This window comes from Eptesicus fuscus, chromosome 9 (assembly GCF_027574615.1).
Source record: "Eptesicus fuscus isolate TK198812 chromosome 9, DD_ASM_mEF_20220401, whole genome shotgun sequence".
In the NCBI taxonomy this organism is placed as follows: Eukaryota; Metazoa; Chordata; class Mammalia; order Chiroptera; family Vespertilionidae; genus Eptesicus; species Eptesicus fuscus.
Genome location: NC_072481.1, coordinates 28,725,355 through 28,739,453, shown reverse-complemented (window position 1 = coordinate 28,739,453; position 14,099 = coordinate 28,725,355). Strand labels below are relative to the sequence as shown.

Below are 14,099 nucleotides of genomic sequence, written 5' to 3'. Positions count from 1 at the left end.
GACGTGTTACAGATGATAGAATGGGAGTATAAAATAGGATGGTGGCTTGTGGTTTCTATGGCTGGCACATTGGGCACACTTGAGGAGTGATAGAAGAAAGAGCTGGAGAAATTGCCTGAATCATAGTGTTGTATGCCAGGCCAAGGAATTGGACATTGGTCTGTAGGTGATGAGAAACAACTGAAAGGATTTAAGAAAGGATGTAATGGGTTCAGAAAGGTAATTCTGCAGATGGTATTGAGGTTGACTTAGACAGGAGGAAAGTTGAATGATGGAGACAAGCTAGGAAGTGAGGGTGAAAGATGAGTTAGAAACTAAACCATGGCTTTAGTAGTAGGGACAGTGAGAAAAAAAAGATATTAAGTCCCATTTGGACATATTATGTTTGACATGTCCAGGAAGTATTGAGGTCAGGAAAGAAGTCAAGGCTGAAAATTAAGATTCCGGGGATTAGGGTGGAGTAGATTAGATCACCAGGGGCCTGTGTGGAATCTGAGAAGAATCTTGGGCAAGAGACAGATGTCCAGCATTTAAAGGATTGTTAAAAGAACAGAAAGACTCAAATGAAGGTACAAAGAGAACCTGGAATCAGGGACTTGTATCAAAGAGGCCAGGGAACTAGTTCCAAAAGGATAAAGCGGTCGCTGGCATGGAATGTCAGAGAGAGGTCCTGCAAAGACTGAAAACTGACCGCTGACTGTAGCCATGGAAGTGCTATAAACACGAGCGTTACTGAGAGCTGCTTTGCAGTGGGATTGGTCTCTAAGCGACTGTGGAGATGCTCACCTGACGCTGCACACTGTGCTCTGCTCCAAATAAAGCAGTCCCCTCAAGCAGAGCTAGAGAGCTCTTGTTTTATGGCCTGACCATCCCCTGGGAAGAATCCCTGCTCTGCTTTTTCAGGAGTGACACCTTCAGTCTGAGTGGCACTTGCAGAGGGGAAGGGATGGCAGCTCCTGGTCTTTTCAGCTCTCCCCTCATGATTGGGAACCAACATCCTCAGTCGCTCTATATTCTTGGCCTCCTACACTTGGAGTAGAGCTTCCACCAACAGTCGGGACTGGCTGGGGGAAGGGAGACCAGTCCTCTTGGCCATGCCTGCCTAGAATAGAGCTTCTGAGTAGGGATAAGAAACACTAGCAGTCTGCTCTTCCCAGGGTGACACCGTAGCCAAAGACTGAGAGCTGGAGGGAGAGGGAGCCCCATCTTTTGGCCACACCTGCCCAGAGTGCACAAGAATAGAATTCTTGGAGCAGAGGAAGGTAAAGGAGCAGGTCATGGCTCAAATGCCACAGATTCTGTTCTTACTGAGGCTGAGTAGATTTACTTGAATGAATGTTTTTACATTTGCTATATGCCCTTAGGACAATTTCCAGAGACTTTAAATAATTGCTTGCATTATTTTTAACAGTTAACTTATTTTTTTTGGGGGGGGGTGGGGAGAGGTCAGCTAAGAGACTTACTCTGCTATTTCAGAGGTCCTTCTCTTTCTACTATTTTTGTAACTTCCTGTGAATATAAAATTATTTCCCCCCAAAAAAAGTGTTTTATTAAACAGTCATAATTGAATAGTTGTAGCATTATAGGAACCATTACAATTTAGTCTTGCCATTCTAAGGTAAAAAGGACATGGGAGTATTTCATCTACCATATTTTGCAAGCATCTTGGCAAACAGAGTATTAATATTCTGTTTTGTGCTTACTGGAGGGTGCGTACCAGGAAAGGACCTTCTGCCTCAGTCTATGGAACACGTGAAGAGTTCATCCGCCTCTTCCATGTGAGGGCCGCGCACGTGTGTGTGTACCCTTCACTGGGCATGTCTTCATCCCCTGCAGATTCGTTCCATTGCGTGGAATGCAGATGACAGCAAACTGATTTCTTGTGGCACAGACGGTGCTGTATATGAATGGAATCTGTCCACAGGAAAGAGAGAGACGGAATGTGTGCTCAAGTCCTGCAGCTACAACTGTGTAACCGTCTCCCCTGATAGCAAAATTATCTTTGCTGTTGGATCTGACCATACCCTCAAGGAGATCGCCGATTCTTCCGTGAGTCTGCCTGCCCCTGCCCCGCCTCTGAGCTGCTGCACTGACCTGCAGGGGGCAGCCCCTACGGTTACAGCAGGAGGAGGGTTGTGAGAACAGGGTCTCTTCTTCATGGAGTCACACCTGGCTCCCATTCCTTTTCGGTCATCTCAGTTCTTGTTACTTCTGGAGTTTTCTGCCCAGCGCCCTACCTGACTGGGCTAAATTGTGGGGCCCTTTTTCACTTGGATTTTGCTTGCTATCTAGACCTTCTCTCCACCCTCCAGGCATGGAGCTCTGCAGCATTTCGAACCTGCCCCCTTACTCTAGATCTGCACTTACTTTCCTGGGGTAAAAGCAAAGCTGTAGTTATTGCTGTCACCTAGGCTTGCCACCGTATTCATTTGAGACCCCCCAACTCTGAAATGGTGGCAAAAGCTCCCAGTAGTTGAGGGAGGAGAGAAGAGCCCAGCAAGGACGCCTCCTACTCATGTGGCTGTGTCCTTCTCCAGGAGCCCAGCAGCAGCTGGTCTTCATTGATTTCTCTCGCTTTCCTTTGGTGCTCGTCACTCTCCGGGTCCTGATATCTGGGGAAGGACAGATACACCGCGGCAGCGAACTGACCTGAGGCAGGTTTCCCCATGATCGAAACAGCTTGGCGCAGGGTGCCTCACCACCGTGCCCCGGTAGCTTAGTCCTGGTTCTGTGGTGGTTTTCACAGTGCGGCACCAGAACAAAGCTCTGGTAGGGCAGAGCCATGGTTCTCCCTTCTTGATATGCCTACCAGCCAGCATCCACTGCATGGCCCAACGCAAACATTCGATCACTTGTCTGGTGGGTAGGCACATGGGTGGGTGGGTGGGTGTGGGGGTGATTTAATATGTGCAGGAATGAGTTCCTTGATAGTATGGCTTTGTTTATGTAATGGACATGAATGAATGCTTGCTGAATGCATTTATGATCCACATCCTGTTCTGTATTTGAGGTGCATGGTAATAGAGCAGCCAAGGGCAAATACTCTGGAGCCCTATGCCACTTTCTAGGTGGGTGAGTTGAGGCAAATAACCTACCATTTCTGTGACTCTATTTCAGGGGTAACAGTTACTCCATCAAAGGGGTTTTGTGAGGATTTAATGAGTTACAACATATAAAAGCCATAGAACGATGCTTGGCACCTAGTAGGTGCTGTTTGGAAGTTTCCCTTTATTAGTGTTATTCCTAACCTGTGGGACTGTTTATTATCAATCAAGCAGCCAAGAAATATTTAGTTTGTGCCTTTTATGTGCTGAGCACTATTGCAGATGCTGTCAGAAATAGGAGACCCTTTTATTTAAATCCTCACTTGATATTTTTCCATTGATTTTTAGAGAGAGTGGAAAAGAGAAGGAAAGACAGAGAGAAACAGCAATGTGAGAGAAACACATCAATTGGTTGCCTCCTGCACGTGTCCTTACCAGGACCCTGGCCAGGGAGGAACCTGCAACCCGGGTACATGCCCTTGACGGGAATCAAACCTGGGACCATTTGGTCCGCAGGCCGATGCTCTATGCACTGAGCCAAACTGACCAGGGCGACACATTTAAAAAAAAAAAATAAGTTTTTATTGGTTTCAGAGAGAGGGAGGGAGAAGGAGAGAGAAACAGAAACATCAATGATGAGAATCATTGATCGGCTGCCTCCTGCATGCCCCCTACTGGGGATTGAGCCCACAACCAGGGTATGTGCCCTGACCTGGAATCGAACCTTGACCTCCTGGTTCATGAGTCAAGACTCAGCCACTGCGCCATACTGGCCGGGCAGAGACATATTTTTAAATATAGAACTTGCTCTAACATTGCTATTAGAGGAGAGGAAGCGAATGACTTGGGAACCTGGGGACATGGCTCACCCCTCACACTGAACAGAGCTGTCTTTTCTCTAGGTCCTTCGGGAGATACCAGCATTTGATGTCGTCTACACAGCCATTGTTGTCTCTCACTCGGGGCGCATGATATTTGTGGGTACCTCAGTGGGAACCATACGTGCAATGAAGTACCCTCTGCCTTTGCCCAAAGAGTTCAATGACTACCAGGCCCACGGTGGTCCTATCACCAAGGTGAGAGAGTCCCCTCTCTTCAGGGGCCCAGTCCCAGAACCAGCTGTCAGTAGATCCATTTGATCCTGTCCCCACATACCTTCTTCACCCCATCAACCCCGCAGTGTCTTTTCTGTCTTCTTACTTATTCATTTAGCCATCCATTCAATAGACATTTATCGGCTATTAATATTCTTTGTTTAACCTAATCACAGAAATTTATCCTAGGAAATAATTGGGTGCGCCTAAAGATTTATGCACAGATTGTTCACCGCAATATTATGGATAATAAAGGGCCATTTGAGAGATGCTGGAGGTGCCTCACCCAGACCTGCTCTCCCCGGCCAGGGCATTCCTCCCAGCTCTGAGTGTTGGCTGATCACAGCTCTCCATCTCCTCCACAGAAGTGCCCTGGACTAAAAGGAGTCATAGCCCAGGAGATGAGCCCTCCCCCATCCTGAGACCTTCCTGGGGTAACAACATGAGCACACATTTGTAAATTGTCCCTTCATTCTCCCTTCTAAAATAGCAGTGTTTCTATTTACATGGAGTTCTGAAGAACAGGCACTGGGAGAATGTATAGCTCCTCCCCCAACCCCCTCTTACTCCAGATTGAACAACACCAACACCTGAGGCTTTTTATTAGGTCCCAAATTCTATTGGCTTGCCCTAGGCACTATCCTTACTAGGAAAGGATTTTTCATTATAAACTGGAACATTCCTGTATTGAGCCGGTTCTTGTTCCAAAGCAAATTCCTATGACATAGTCCCTCCCACCTTCCCTTCAGATCTACAAAGTTTTATGGATAAGATGTTCAGTTTTCTGATTATAAAAGCAATGCATGTTTATTTTAGAAATAAAAATCCTCATAATAATATCATCATTAATAATTGGGTGCATTTGAAACGTCTACTCTTTTATGTATATAGTGAGTGTGTTTTACAAAAATTGAGTTTATACTATATATACACTCCTTTGTAGCCTTTTTAAAAAACTTAATGCTATTATAAGCACTTTGCCATATTCAGTATTTGAATTGTCCTCAAAAGCATGATTTTAGTAGCTACACAAATATTCTTTTATGTGATGAACCATAACTTATTTAATTCTTCTCATATAACTGGGTATTTAAGTTACCTTATAAATGCTAATGAGTGTCCTAGTCTACAGATTTCCAAGGGCATCTCTGATTATTTCCTGAGGCTAATTCCCTAGAATTCCTGAGGGCAAGAGCATGGCCATCTTTAAGGTTTTTGACACATGCTACTGATTGTAGGAAGATATTTTCATACTTGGCTCTTTTGTTTTTTGTTTTTTGTGTTTTATTTTGAAACTAGTGGCCTGGTGCACAAAATTCGTGCACTCGGCAGTGGGGGGGTGGGGGGGAAGAATCCCCCAGCCTGGCCTATGCCCTGTCACAGTGTGGGAGCCCCTCGATCCATTGCCCCAAAGAGGTAGGTCCCACCCACCCATCTGGGGCTCCTCGATGGATTGCCCCAAAGAAGTAGGCCAGAGCCAGGGGAGACCGGGGGCGGGCCCGCAGTGGAGGCCTCCCTCTGTGTGCGCCTGCCTAACTCCCAGTGCCGGTGCTCGGAAACAGAGGCCTCCGCTGCCACCCTGCCTCCGGGCCAGGCCCGCGGCGGAGGCCTCCCTCTATATGTGCCTGCCTAACCACCCTCCCCCCGCAGCCCCGCCCCCATCCCCAATGCTGCAAGGCCCCGCCCACGCATACCTGCTGTGCATGCTGCCTGCTGAGCGGTCGTGATGTTATGGCATCCCAGACAATTTGCATATTCCTCTATTATTATATAGGATAATAATAGATTCACAGGAAATTTTAAAGATAGCATAGAGGTCCTGTGTTCCCTTCACCCAGTTTCCCCTAGTAGTTACATCTAAACTGACTATAGTACAATACCAAACCAGAAACTTGACATTGGGACAAGATGTGTATGTAAGTCTCTGCCGTTTTATCTCAGGCATAGATCTATGTACCCAGCACTGCAATCAAGATACAGAACTATGCCACCATCACAAAGAGCTCCCTCATGCTGCCCTTTTATAGTCACCCCAGCCCCCTCCCACCCCCAGCCCTAATCCTTGACAGCCACTCATTTGTTTTCCATTTCTAACATTTGTCATCTTGGGAATGTTACATAAATGGAATCACATGTATGTGACCTTCTGAGAGTGGCTTTTCCTTCTCAGCCTAATGTCCTTAAGATCCCTCTAAGGTATTTCATGTCTCGATAGTTTATTCCTTCTCCCTGCCGAGTGGCGTTCCACGGTAAGGCTTTGCCATAGTTTTCCCGACCATCATCTATTGTAGGACATTTTTATTTCTCCCAGCTTTGAGCTACTACAAATAAAGTTGTCTGAACAATTATGTACAAGCTTTTGTGTGGACCTAAGTTTTCATTTCTCTGGGATAAATGCCCAGGAGTACCATTGCTGGATCATATTGTAAATATATGTTTAATTTTTTAAGAGCCTGTCAGCTGTTTTCCATTCCCACCAGCAGTGCATGAGAGTCAGTTTCTCCACATCATTGCCAGCATTTGGTGTTGTCACTATTTGTAGGTTAGCTGTTCTAATGGATGTGTGGTGATATCTCATCATGGTCTTCACTTGCAGTTCCCTAATGGCTAATACTGTTGAACACCTTTTTGTGTCCTTATTTGCCATCCGTACATTCTCTTCTGTGAAATGTCTCCATATCTTTTGTCCACTTTCTAGTTGGATTGTTTGGGCTTTTTACTATTGAGTTTTGAGAGTTCTTTGTACAGTCTAGATAATAACTGACTCTTAAAATTCTAAATCTACAGTCTTGCTTCTTTTATTAATTACCAGGAACCCGTGAGGGCTTGTGTCATTCTTACCCAGCATTGCATCTTCCTCCCCATGAACTGTGCCTGGGATTACATGAGGGGAGGCCTTGCACAATAGCCAGTCCTGTCATCCCGGGCCTCAGAGAGCCTCCTCTTCATGGTCTTTTTCTCAGATGTTGCTCACCTTCGATGACCAATTCCTGCTGACGGTCTCTGAGGATGGCTGCCTGTTCACCTGGAAGGTCTTTGATAAGGATGGTCGGGGAATCAAGCGAGAGAGGGAGGTGGGCTTCGCCGAAGAGGTGCTCGTTACTAAAACAGACATGGAGGAGAAGGTAAGAATTGGATCTGATGAAGAGAGATGTGGAAATTCCTTGCAGATTGCGTCCAAACTCCTGGGCAGGCATTCCAGGCCCTCTACAGCCTGGCTGCACCTGTGCCCAAAGCTTGCTGCACATTCTCTGCCCACATGGCCATGCTGCCCTCCTCACTGGCCCTTGGTCTGTTCCCACCGCACCTGCCTGTCATTCCGCCACATGGTCATCTTATGCGGTGCCCTGGCTTTTCTCTTCCTACTCTTTGAAGGTGGGAACCATGACATACAATTCTCTTGTATGACCAACAGTTTCTAGCCCTGTAAGACAATCAATAAATACTGATAAAACTGAACGGACACACTGAATATCCCAGTTGTATCTGTGAAACGTAGTAACTGCTAATATATGAAGCCTTCTTTAAAAAAAAGAAAAGAAAAAGGAGGCATTTATAAAACATTCCTGAAACCCATTCCTCTTAATAAAATCATAGAAGTAATAACCAACATTTTTTCAGGTTTGCCACACACCAGGCACTGTGCTAATTATAAGCATTTTCTCATTTAAAACTCACTAGTATCTATGAAGAAGATACTACTGTTATTCTCCCATGTTTCAAGAAATGGTTTCAGAGAGGTTGAGTGATGTGTCTAAAGTCACTGAGCTAATAGTTTGCAGGACCAGAGTTCTGATCCAGATTTAGTCTAGAGTCCATTCTCTTTATCCCAAAGGGCCTTCCCTCCTGTTCATGTAAAAACTCCATCCAGACGTGTTTTGAGGGCTTCGAGTGCATAGCTGTGCCTCACTCCCTAAGGAGGAGCTGAATGGATGATAAACTCAAGAGGCGTGCGGCAGGTGGGGAAACTATGCTCTCGGTGCTGTTCACCCAGAATCCAAAGTGCATTTACCGAATACCTACTGTTTACTAGGTGCTGGGGATGCCTGTGTGAAACAGGCATGACCCTGTGGTCAGGAAACTCACAGTCAAATGAGGGGTGGAGACAAGTAAAACCATCAGACCAGCAATGCCGAAATGGCCCCAAAGCAGGATGATGGGACCCTCGCATTTTCTGGGGGTCCCTCCTAGAGCTCCCTGGAACTTTCTGCAGGAAAGGCACAGTGGGAGGGAAGGAGGGGGAGAGCCTTTGAGAGTTGGAGTCTGACCTCCTGCAGGCAGGCAAATAGGTTTCCTCTTCCTTCTCTGTTTTCTTCTCTCTTCCTCCCAGAGGGGAGGGGAAGAGACTAAATAGGAGACACCAGCCTGCACCGAAAGTCTGAGGAGTCTGGGCTGCCGCCTGCCCCCTCCCCCAGCTGGGAAATGACTGGTGTATGCACCGCTCATCCCGAAACTCCCTTCGTCCCCGAGACCACGTTCTTATTATTCCTTGTGAGCCTCTCTGACTGCTCCTCCCTGGCTCATCCTCCTCCTGACCTTTAAAAGTCACATTCCCAGACTTGCCAGGTTGCTTGCTTTCTTTATATTCTATGACAGTCTATGTCACTCTCTCTCTCGGGCCATGATTTACCCACTCATTCAGCCATTCATTTATTCATTCATGCAGCTGGTATTTACAGAGGAGTCTGCTGTGTACCAGACACTGTATTAAGGTCTAGGATCACAGAAATGAAGGGCATAGAGGGCCCTTTAGCTTATAGCCAGGGAGGAAGTATAGGTGAAATTTAAAAAGGGAATTAAGGGTGTAATGGGCGTTATGAAGGTACAATGCTGTGGGGGCACCAGGGAGGAGACCCTGACCCAGGCCAGGTGGTACCAGAGGAAGTGAGCCTTGGATGGAGCCTTCCAGAACAAATGGGGAAGGATCTTAACACGGAGGAATAAGTATGTGCAGAGAGATGACAGAGGGTTGCTCTGGGTAAGATTCTCCTGGCTGGGCACGGCGGGGTGCAGGTAGGGGGGTGGCACTGGAGAAGAGAGGGAGTGCGGGAGGGAGGGATGCAGATGCTGCAGAGAGATTGTGAGGGGCCTTTTATACCATGGTTTAGACTTTGGACATTGTTCCTAAGGACCCACGGATGGACTTGATAGATTTATGTCTTGGAGAGACTACTCTGCAGCAGCATAGAGAAGGGACTGAGGAAGGACGATGAGCAAGTACTTCATGTCAAACACCCAATCACCCCCACAATAAATGTAGTTCACTAGATTAAGGCAGATCCCGGGTCATTTATTCACTTGATAAATATTTATTTAGTGCTGACGATGTTGTGGTCCTGTGCCAGGCTCTGAGGATAAAGCAGTGAAGCAAGACAGGCCAAATGCACCCACAGAAACAGTCTAGCCAGAGAAACAGTCTTCATCCCCAGTCCTCTCACCTTCTCTTCACACCTTCACCCACACCCAGTCAGGCCCCACGTTCCCTAAAATCTCTCTCGAATCTTTCCATTGCTCTCTGCTCCCCCTACCCCACCTCTAATCAAGCCTCTGCCATCCCCACAGACCTGTGCAGTACCCCTGCCTTCAGTCCTCTGATCTAGCCCGTGCTGCACGCTGCCATCAGAGAGGTCTTTCTACGGCCAAAGTCAGCTTAATCAGGTTAGACAAGGGCCTTCGGAGGCCCTGTAGGTAAAATCAAAATTTCTTAGCACGGCTTACAGGGACCTTGATGGTCTGACCCGGTCTCAGCCTCCTCTCTCACCCTCGGCCTCCTACCTTACCAAATCGCATGCAGTGCCCTGACCAGGCATCCTCGCTCTTACCTTCCTGACTTTGCACATGCAACTTGTGTTCATCTCTTATCTCAGCACTTCCTGTGTGCCAGATTCACACTAGTCCACTGGCCAGGAAGTAGGGGAAACAGACCAAAAGAGATGAATGGGGGTGCACACACCTGTGTTCTCGCCTCCTCTGTCATCAACATTAACTCTTTTTTAAATGAGGGGGTGTGTAGTACAGTATTTTTATAAAACTGTGGCAATGGTGAATACTGTGGATTGGAGGAAGAAGACATTAGACATAGGAACCAGGAAGTTGGAAAGACTTAGGACCTACATTAAAATAATAACAGTGAAGCCAGGCAAAGCATAACAGACCCTGAGAGGGACAAATGAACAGTCCTCGGAACCGCCCAGCTTCGGGCACTTATCACAATTCATAATGCTGTGTGTATTCTCTGACTGTAAGTTCCATGGGGGCAGGAATCATGGCTCAACAAATGTTTTCGGATGCCTGCTAGGTGTAGGGCACTGTTCTAGGTACTTGGAATATATCAGCGTACAAGGCCAACAAATATCTCAGACTTCTTGGAACTTAAATTCTAGTGGGGGACGAAGACAAAGACAATAAACAAAATGATAAAGTATATATTAGAAAGTGCCAAGGTGTAAGGAAATAATTAAAAGTAGGGCAGAGTTGGGGGGAAGGGTGGTCATGAGTGCTGGGAATGAGAAGGGGAGAGTAGCAGGATTAAATGGTGTGGTCCACATAGACCTCACTGAGCAGGTGCCATGTATTCATGTTTGCAGGAGATGGTTATTAGCATAAATGCCTGGCACACAGCAGGGCTCACTGAATGTATGTTGTGAGGGTAGAGGAAGAAGCTCATATGTCTCCTAGTCTTTAGTCTGTGTGTCTTGTGGAGGATGATGACAAGTTCTAGTTGAGACACATGAATTGGAGGCTAAACAGAGGTGCCGGTCTCAGAGAGCTCAGGGCCACAGGTGTAAATAGTCCAAGTCACTCTCACTGTCAGTGTTCTTGATCCTGTGTCCTTCTCCCAAAGGCTCAGGTCATGTTGGAGCTGAAGACTCGTGTGGAAGAATTAAAAATGGAGAATGAATATCAATTGCGACTAAAGGATATGAACTATTCTGAGAAGATTAAGGAGCTAACCGACAAGTTCATCCAGGAAATGGAGTCCTTGAAAACGAAAAACCAGGTCTGTTCAAGAGACCAAACCAGCAACCACAAATATCAAGAAATCTTCTTTTCACTTCCATGTACTCAAGGTGGAACTGGTATATGCTCATGCAATAAGATCCATGACAATGTGTGATTTGAAAGCATAGCTGATAACATCAGAAATGATTATGACAAAGTGCTAAGTGAAAAACAAAATATAAAACTCTCTAGTGAATAGTATTAAATTAAAGAAATACACATGGAACAATTTTTTCAGAAAATAGTTAACAGTGTGATTATCTCTGGAAATTGGAATTATGAGTAATTTAAATGATCTTTATACTATTATATAATTTCCAAATTCTCCTCAATGAGAATATATTACCTTTATGATCAAGAGAAACTTATTTTAAAATAAAATAAAAAGGTCACAAGAAAAAGTAAGTATAGAAAGAAAAAAACTAGCAGAGTACTGATCTCCAGATTGTCAGTAGGTTAAATAAAATTAGTCTAAATGGTCTTCCTCTGGTTAGCTTTGGTCCAGGACTCTCTCAGAATCATTTCTTTGTTCTGCACTAATCTGCCTGGCCCTTCATCCAAAACTCCCTATTTTTAGCTCAAGGGATATTTGTTATTTTAAGTTATCTCTGTGGGTCACACAGTTTGGCAAACACACACACACACACACACACACACACAACCCACAAACCTGGCTGTTGATTTTACTATTTCATTCACTTGGTCAGCACACTGATTGGGTGCCCTCCATGAGCTAAGCACAAACTTAGGAGCTGGAGATGGCACCTCCCCTGCCTGTGAGGAGCTTCCTGCTCTGTGAAAGGAAACACTTCCTTAAACGCTGACACATTAACATATCCAAGGATTTTGTTTAAAAATGTGCTGACAACAGAGAATCCCACTGAACCCTTACCTTTTTCACCCCAAAATGCATTTGCTGCATGTCCAAAACTGAACTCATTAAGACCCACTTAGTAGAAGCATGTAAATAGTGAAAGTATAGAACTTTCAGAGCAGAATGTAATGTAAATAAAAAGGGGTAGCTTGGTCGCCGCTCAGAGAGCAGTGCTTGGAACAAAACACGAGCTTGGGAAATGTTTGTGGGTGAAGGTGGACGTCACTTGTAAAATGTGTTCTCACCTCAGCAGTGCTTTCAGCAGATGTGTAGAAACGAGAACATTTGACCCTGTGTTTTAGGTTTTAAGAACAGAAAAAGAAAAGCAGGATATATTTCATCGTGAACGCATGGATGACCTCCTGGACAAACAAACCCGGGAACTGCAGGACCTGGGTGAGTCCACAGTGGAGGCCACGTGGGCAGAAGGTAGCAGATGTCTGAGAGTCCCCAGACCTGGCAGAAGTCCTGGATGGTGAGGCTTTGTCTATAAACAGGCTGCCTTTATCCCCTGGAACTCACCGTGGTTTTTACTCCTGTGTATTTTACTCCTTAAACACAGGCCAGTAGGAGATACAGAAAAGTGCAGGTTTGGAGCCTGATCTACTGTCCCAGACTCACCATGTGCTTGCCGGGAGCTCTGTGGAGTCACCTAACCTCACCAGGCCTCAGTTACTCCTTTGTAAAATGAGGATACTACTATCTATTTTGAACACTCAAAATAGATAGACGTTTCTTCTTAGCCCTGAACCCCCAAGCATCCCATCTGCACTTTCCTCAAAACCTTGCTACCTAGGCAGCAAAGGGGAGGGGGTTTGGCTGCCTGATGAGATGATGGAATTGTGGGCAGGAGAGGAAGACAGGCAGGCTCTGGATCTTGGCGTTGGAGGCAGATGTTCTAGCTGGTGCTGGAAGCGGGTGGAAAGCACCCAAGGCTCCTAGGTGTCCCTGAGGTTGGTGCCACTGTCTCACCTTAAACACCTTCCTTGCTTCTCTTCAGAATGTTGCAACAACCAAAAGTTGCTTCTGGAGTATGAGAAGTACCAGGAATTGCAGCTCAAGTCCCAAAGGATGCAAGAGGAGTATGAAAAACAGCTTCGGGATAACGATGAGACCAAGAGCCAGGCCCTGGAGGAGTTGACCGAGTTTTATGAGGCCAAACTACAGGAGAAAACCGGCCTTCTGGAAGAGGTACTCACAGAAGCCAAGCTGTGCCTCCCTCCCACAGCATGGCCTGCAGGCCCGGCCTCTGAACAACCCAAGAGCTGTGGGAAGCCTTACCTGACCTCCTCCCCCAACTTCCTTTCAGCGTGTGTGCCCTTCGACCTCTGTTTCATGCATTTGTTTGTCTGTAGACCAGGGGACTCACTGAGCCAGGGGGTGCTCTGGTTTTGAGACTAAAATTCCTTGGACAGACTAAGTGCATGCCTATTTCTATCTCAGCTGTACCCTCAAGCCTTAAGAATTGGGGACACCTTTCTAGAAGAAGCTTATAGAACCTGGAGAGGAACAAGGGCCCGGAATGATGGGGAAGGTGGCTGTCTGAAGCCCCTTAATAACTTCTGTGTCTTACAAAATGAAGTCATTCCTTTGCTGGCTTGGCAAAGACAAAGAGTGTCTTGTTGGTTTACCAGCCTGAGTGCTGGATGACCAAGAAAAATAAAACATGAGGCCTGGTTCTAGGTAGGCGAGAGAGGCGGTCACATTCATGGCCACTCATAAAGGTGTGCACGCAGATGAAGGGCACCGACCACGTTGGCCTGGGAGGTCAGGGAAGGATTGCAGGAGCTCACGTGATCCAGGGGGAATGTAAGTTAGCATGACCAGGAGCCTGGGAAATGCAGGGGTAAAGGGCACCCAGGCAGAGCAATGGGGTAGATGCTCAGGCACTGTGGGTTGCCAAAATACCTAGTTTCCCAAGATGAAGAGAAAATTGAGAGAGGCCAGATGGCCTCCTTTTGGCATGAAATGGTGGCAGGTGGTGCTGAGAGTGAGGGGCAGGAGAGTCTTGAGGTATGGAGTAGTTTTTGAAGAGAATGAGTCAGAGCTCTGCCTCTAGGGATATTGAATCCACCCAGAGGGAAG

The 14,099-nt window shown here is 46.4% G+C and overlaps 1 protein-coding gene across 2 annotated transcripts in view; it reads left to right on the top strand.

Annotated features, from left to right (window-relative positions):
- CFAP57 (cilia and flagella associated protein 57) overlaps positions 1-14,099 on the top strand; it is a 57,383-nt gene that overhangs the window by 16,935 nt on the left and 26,349 nt on the right. For both annotated transcript variants that reach the window (XM_054720811.1, XM_008151264.3), the window contains exons 9-14: positions 1,837-2,049; positions 3,947-4,120; positions 7,102-7,263; positions 10,983-11,138; positions 12,317-12,410; positions 13,015-13,205. In XM_054720811.1, the coding sequence (XP_054576786.1) occupies positions 1,837-2,049; positions 3,947-4,120; positions 7,102-7,263; positions 10,983-11,138; positions 12,317-12,410; positions 13,015-13,205 (990 nt within the window). The remainder of the gene's footprint in view (positions 1-1,836; positions 2,050-3,946; positions 4,121-7,101; positions 7,264-10,982; positions 11,139-12,316; positions 12,411-13,014; positions 13,206-14,099) is intronic.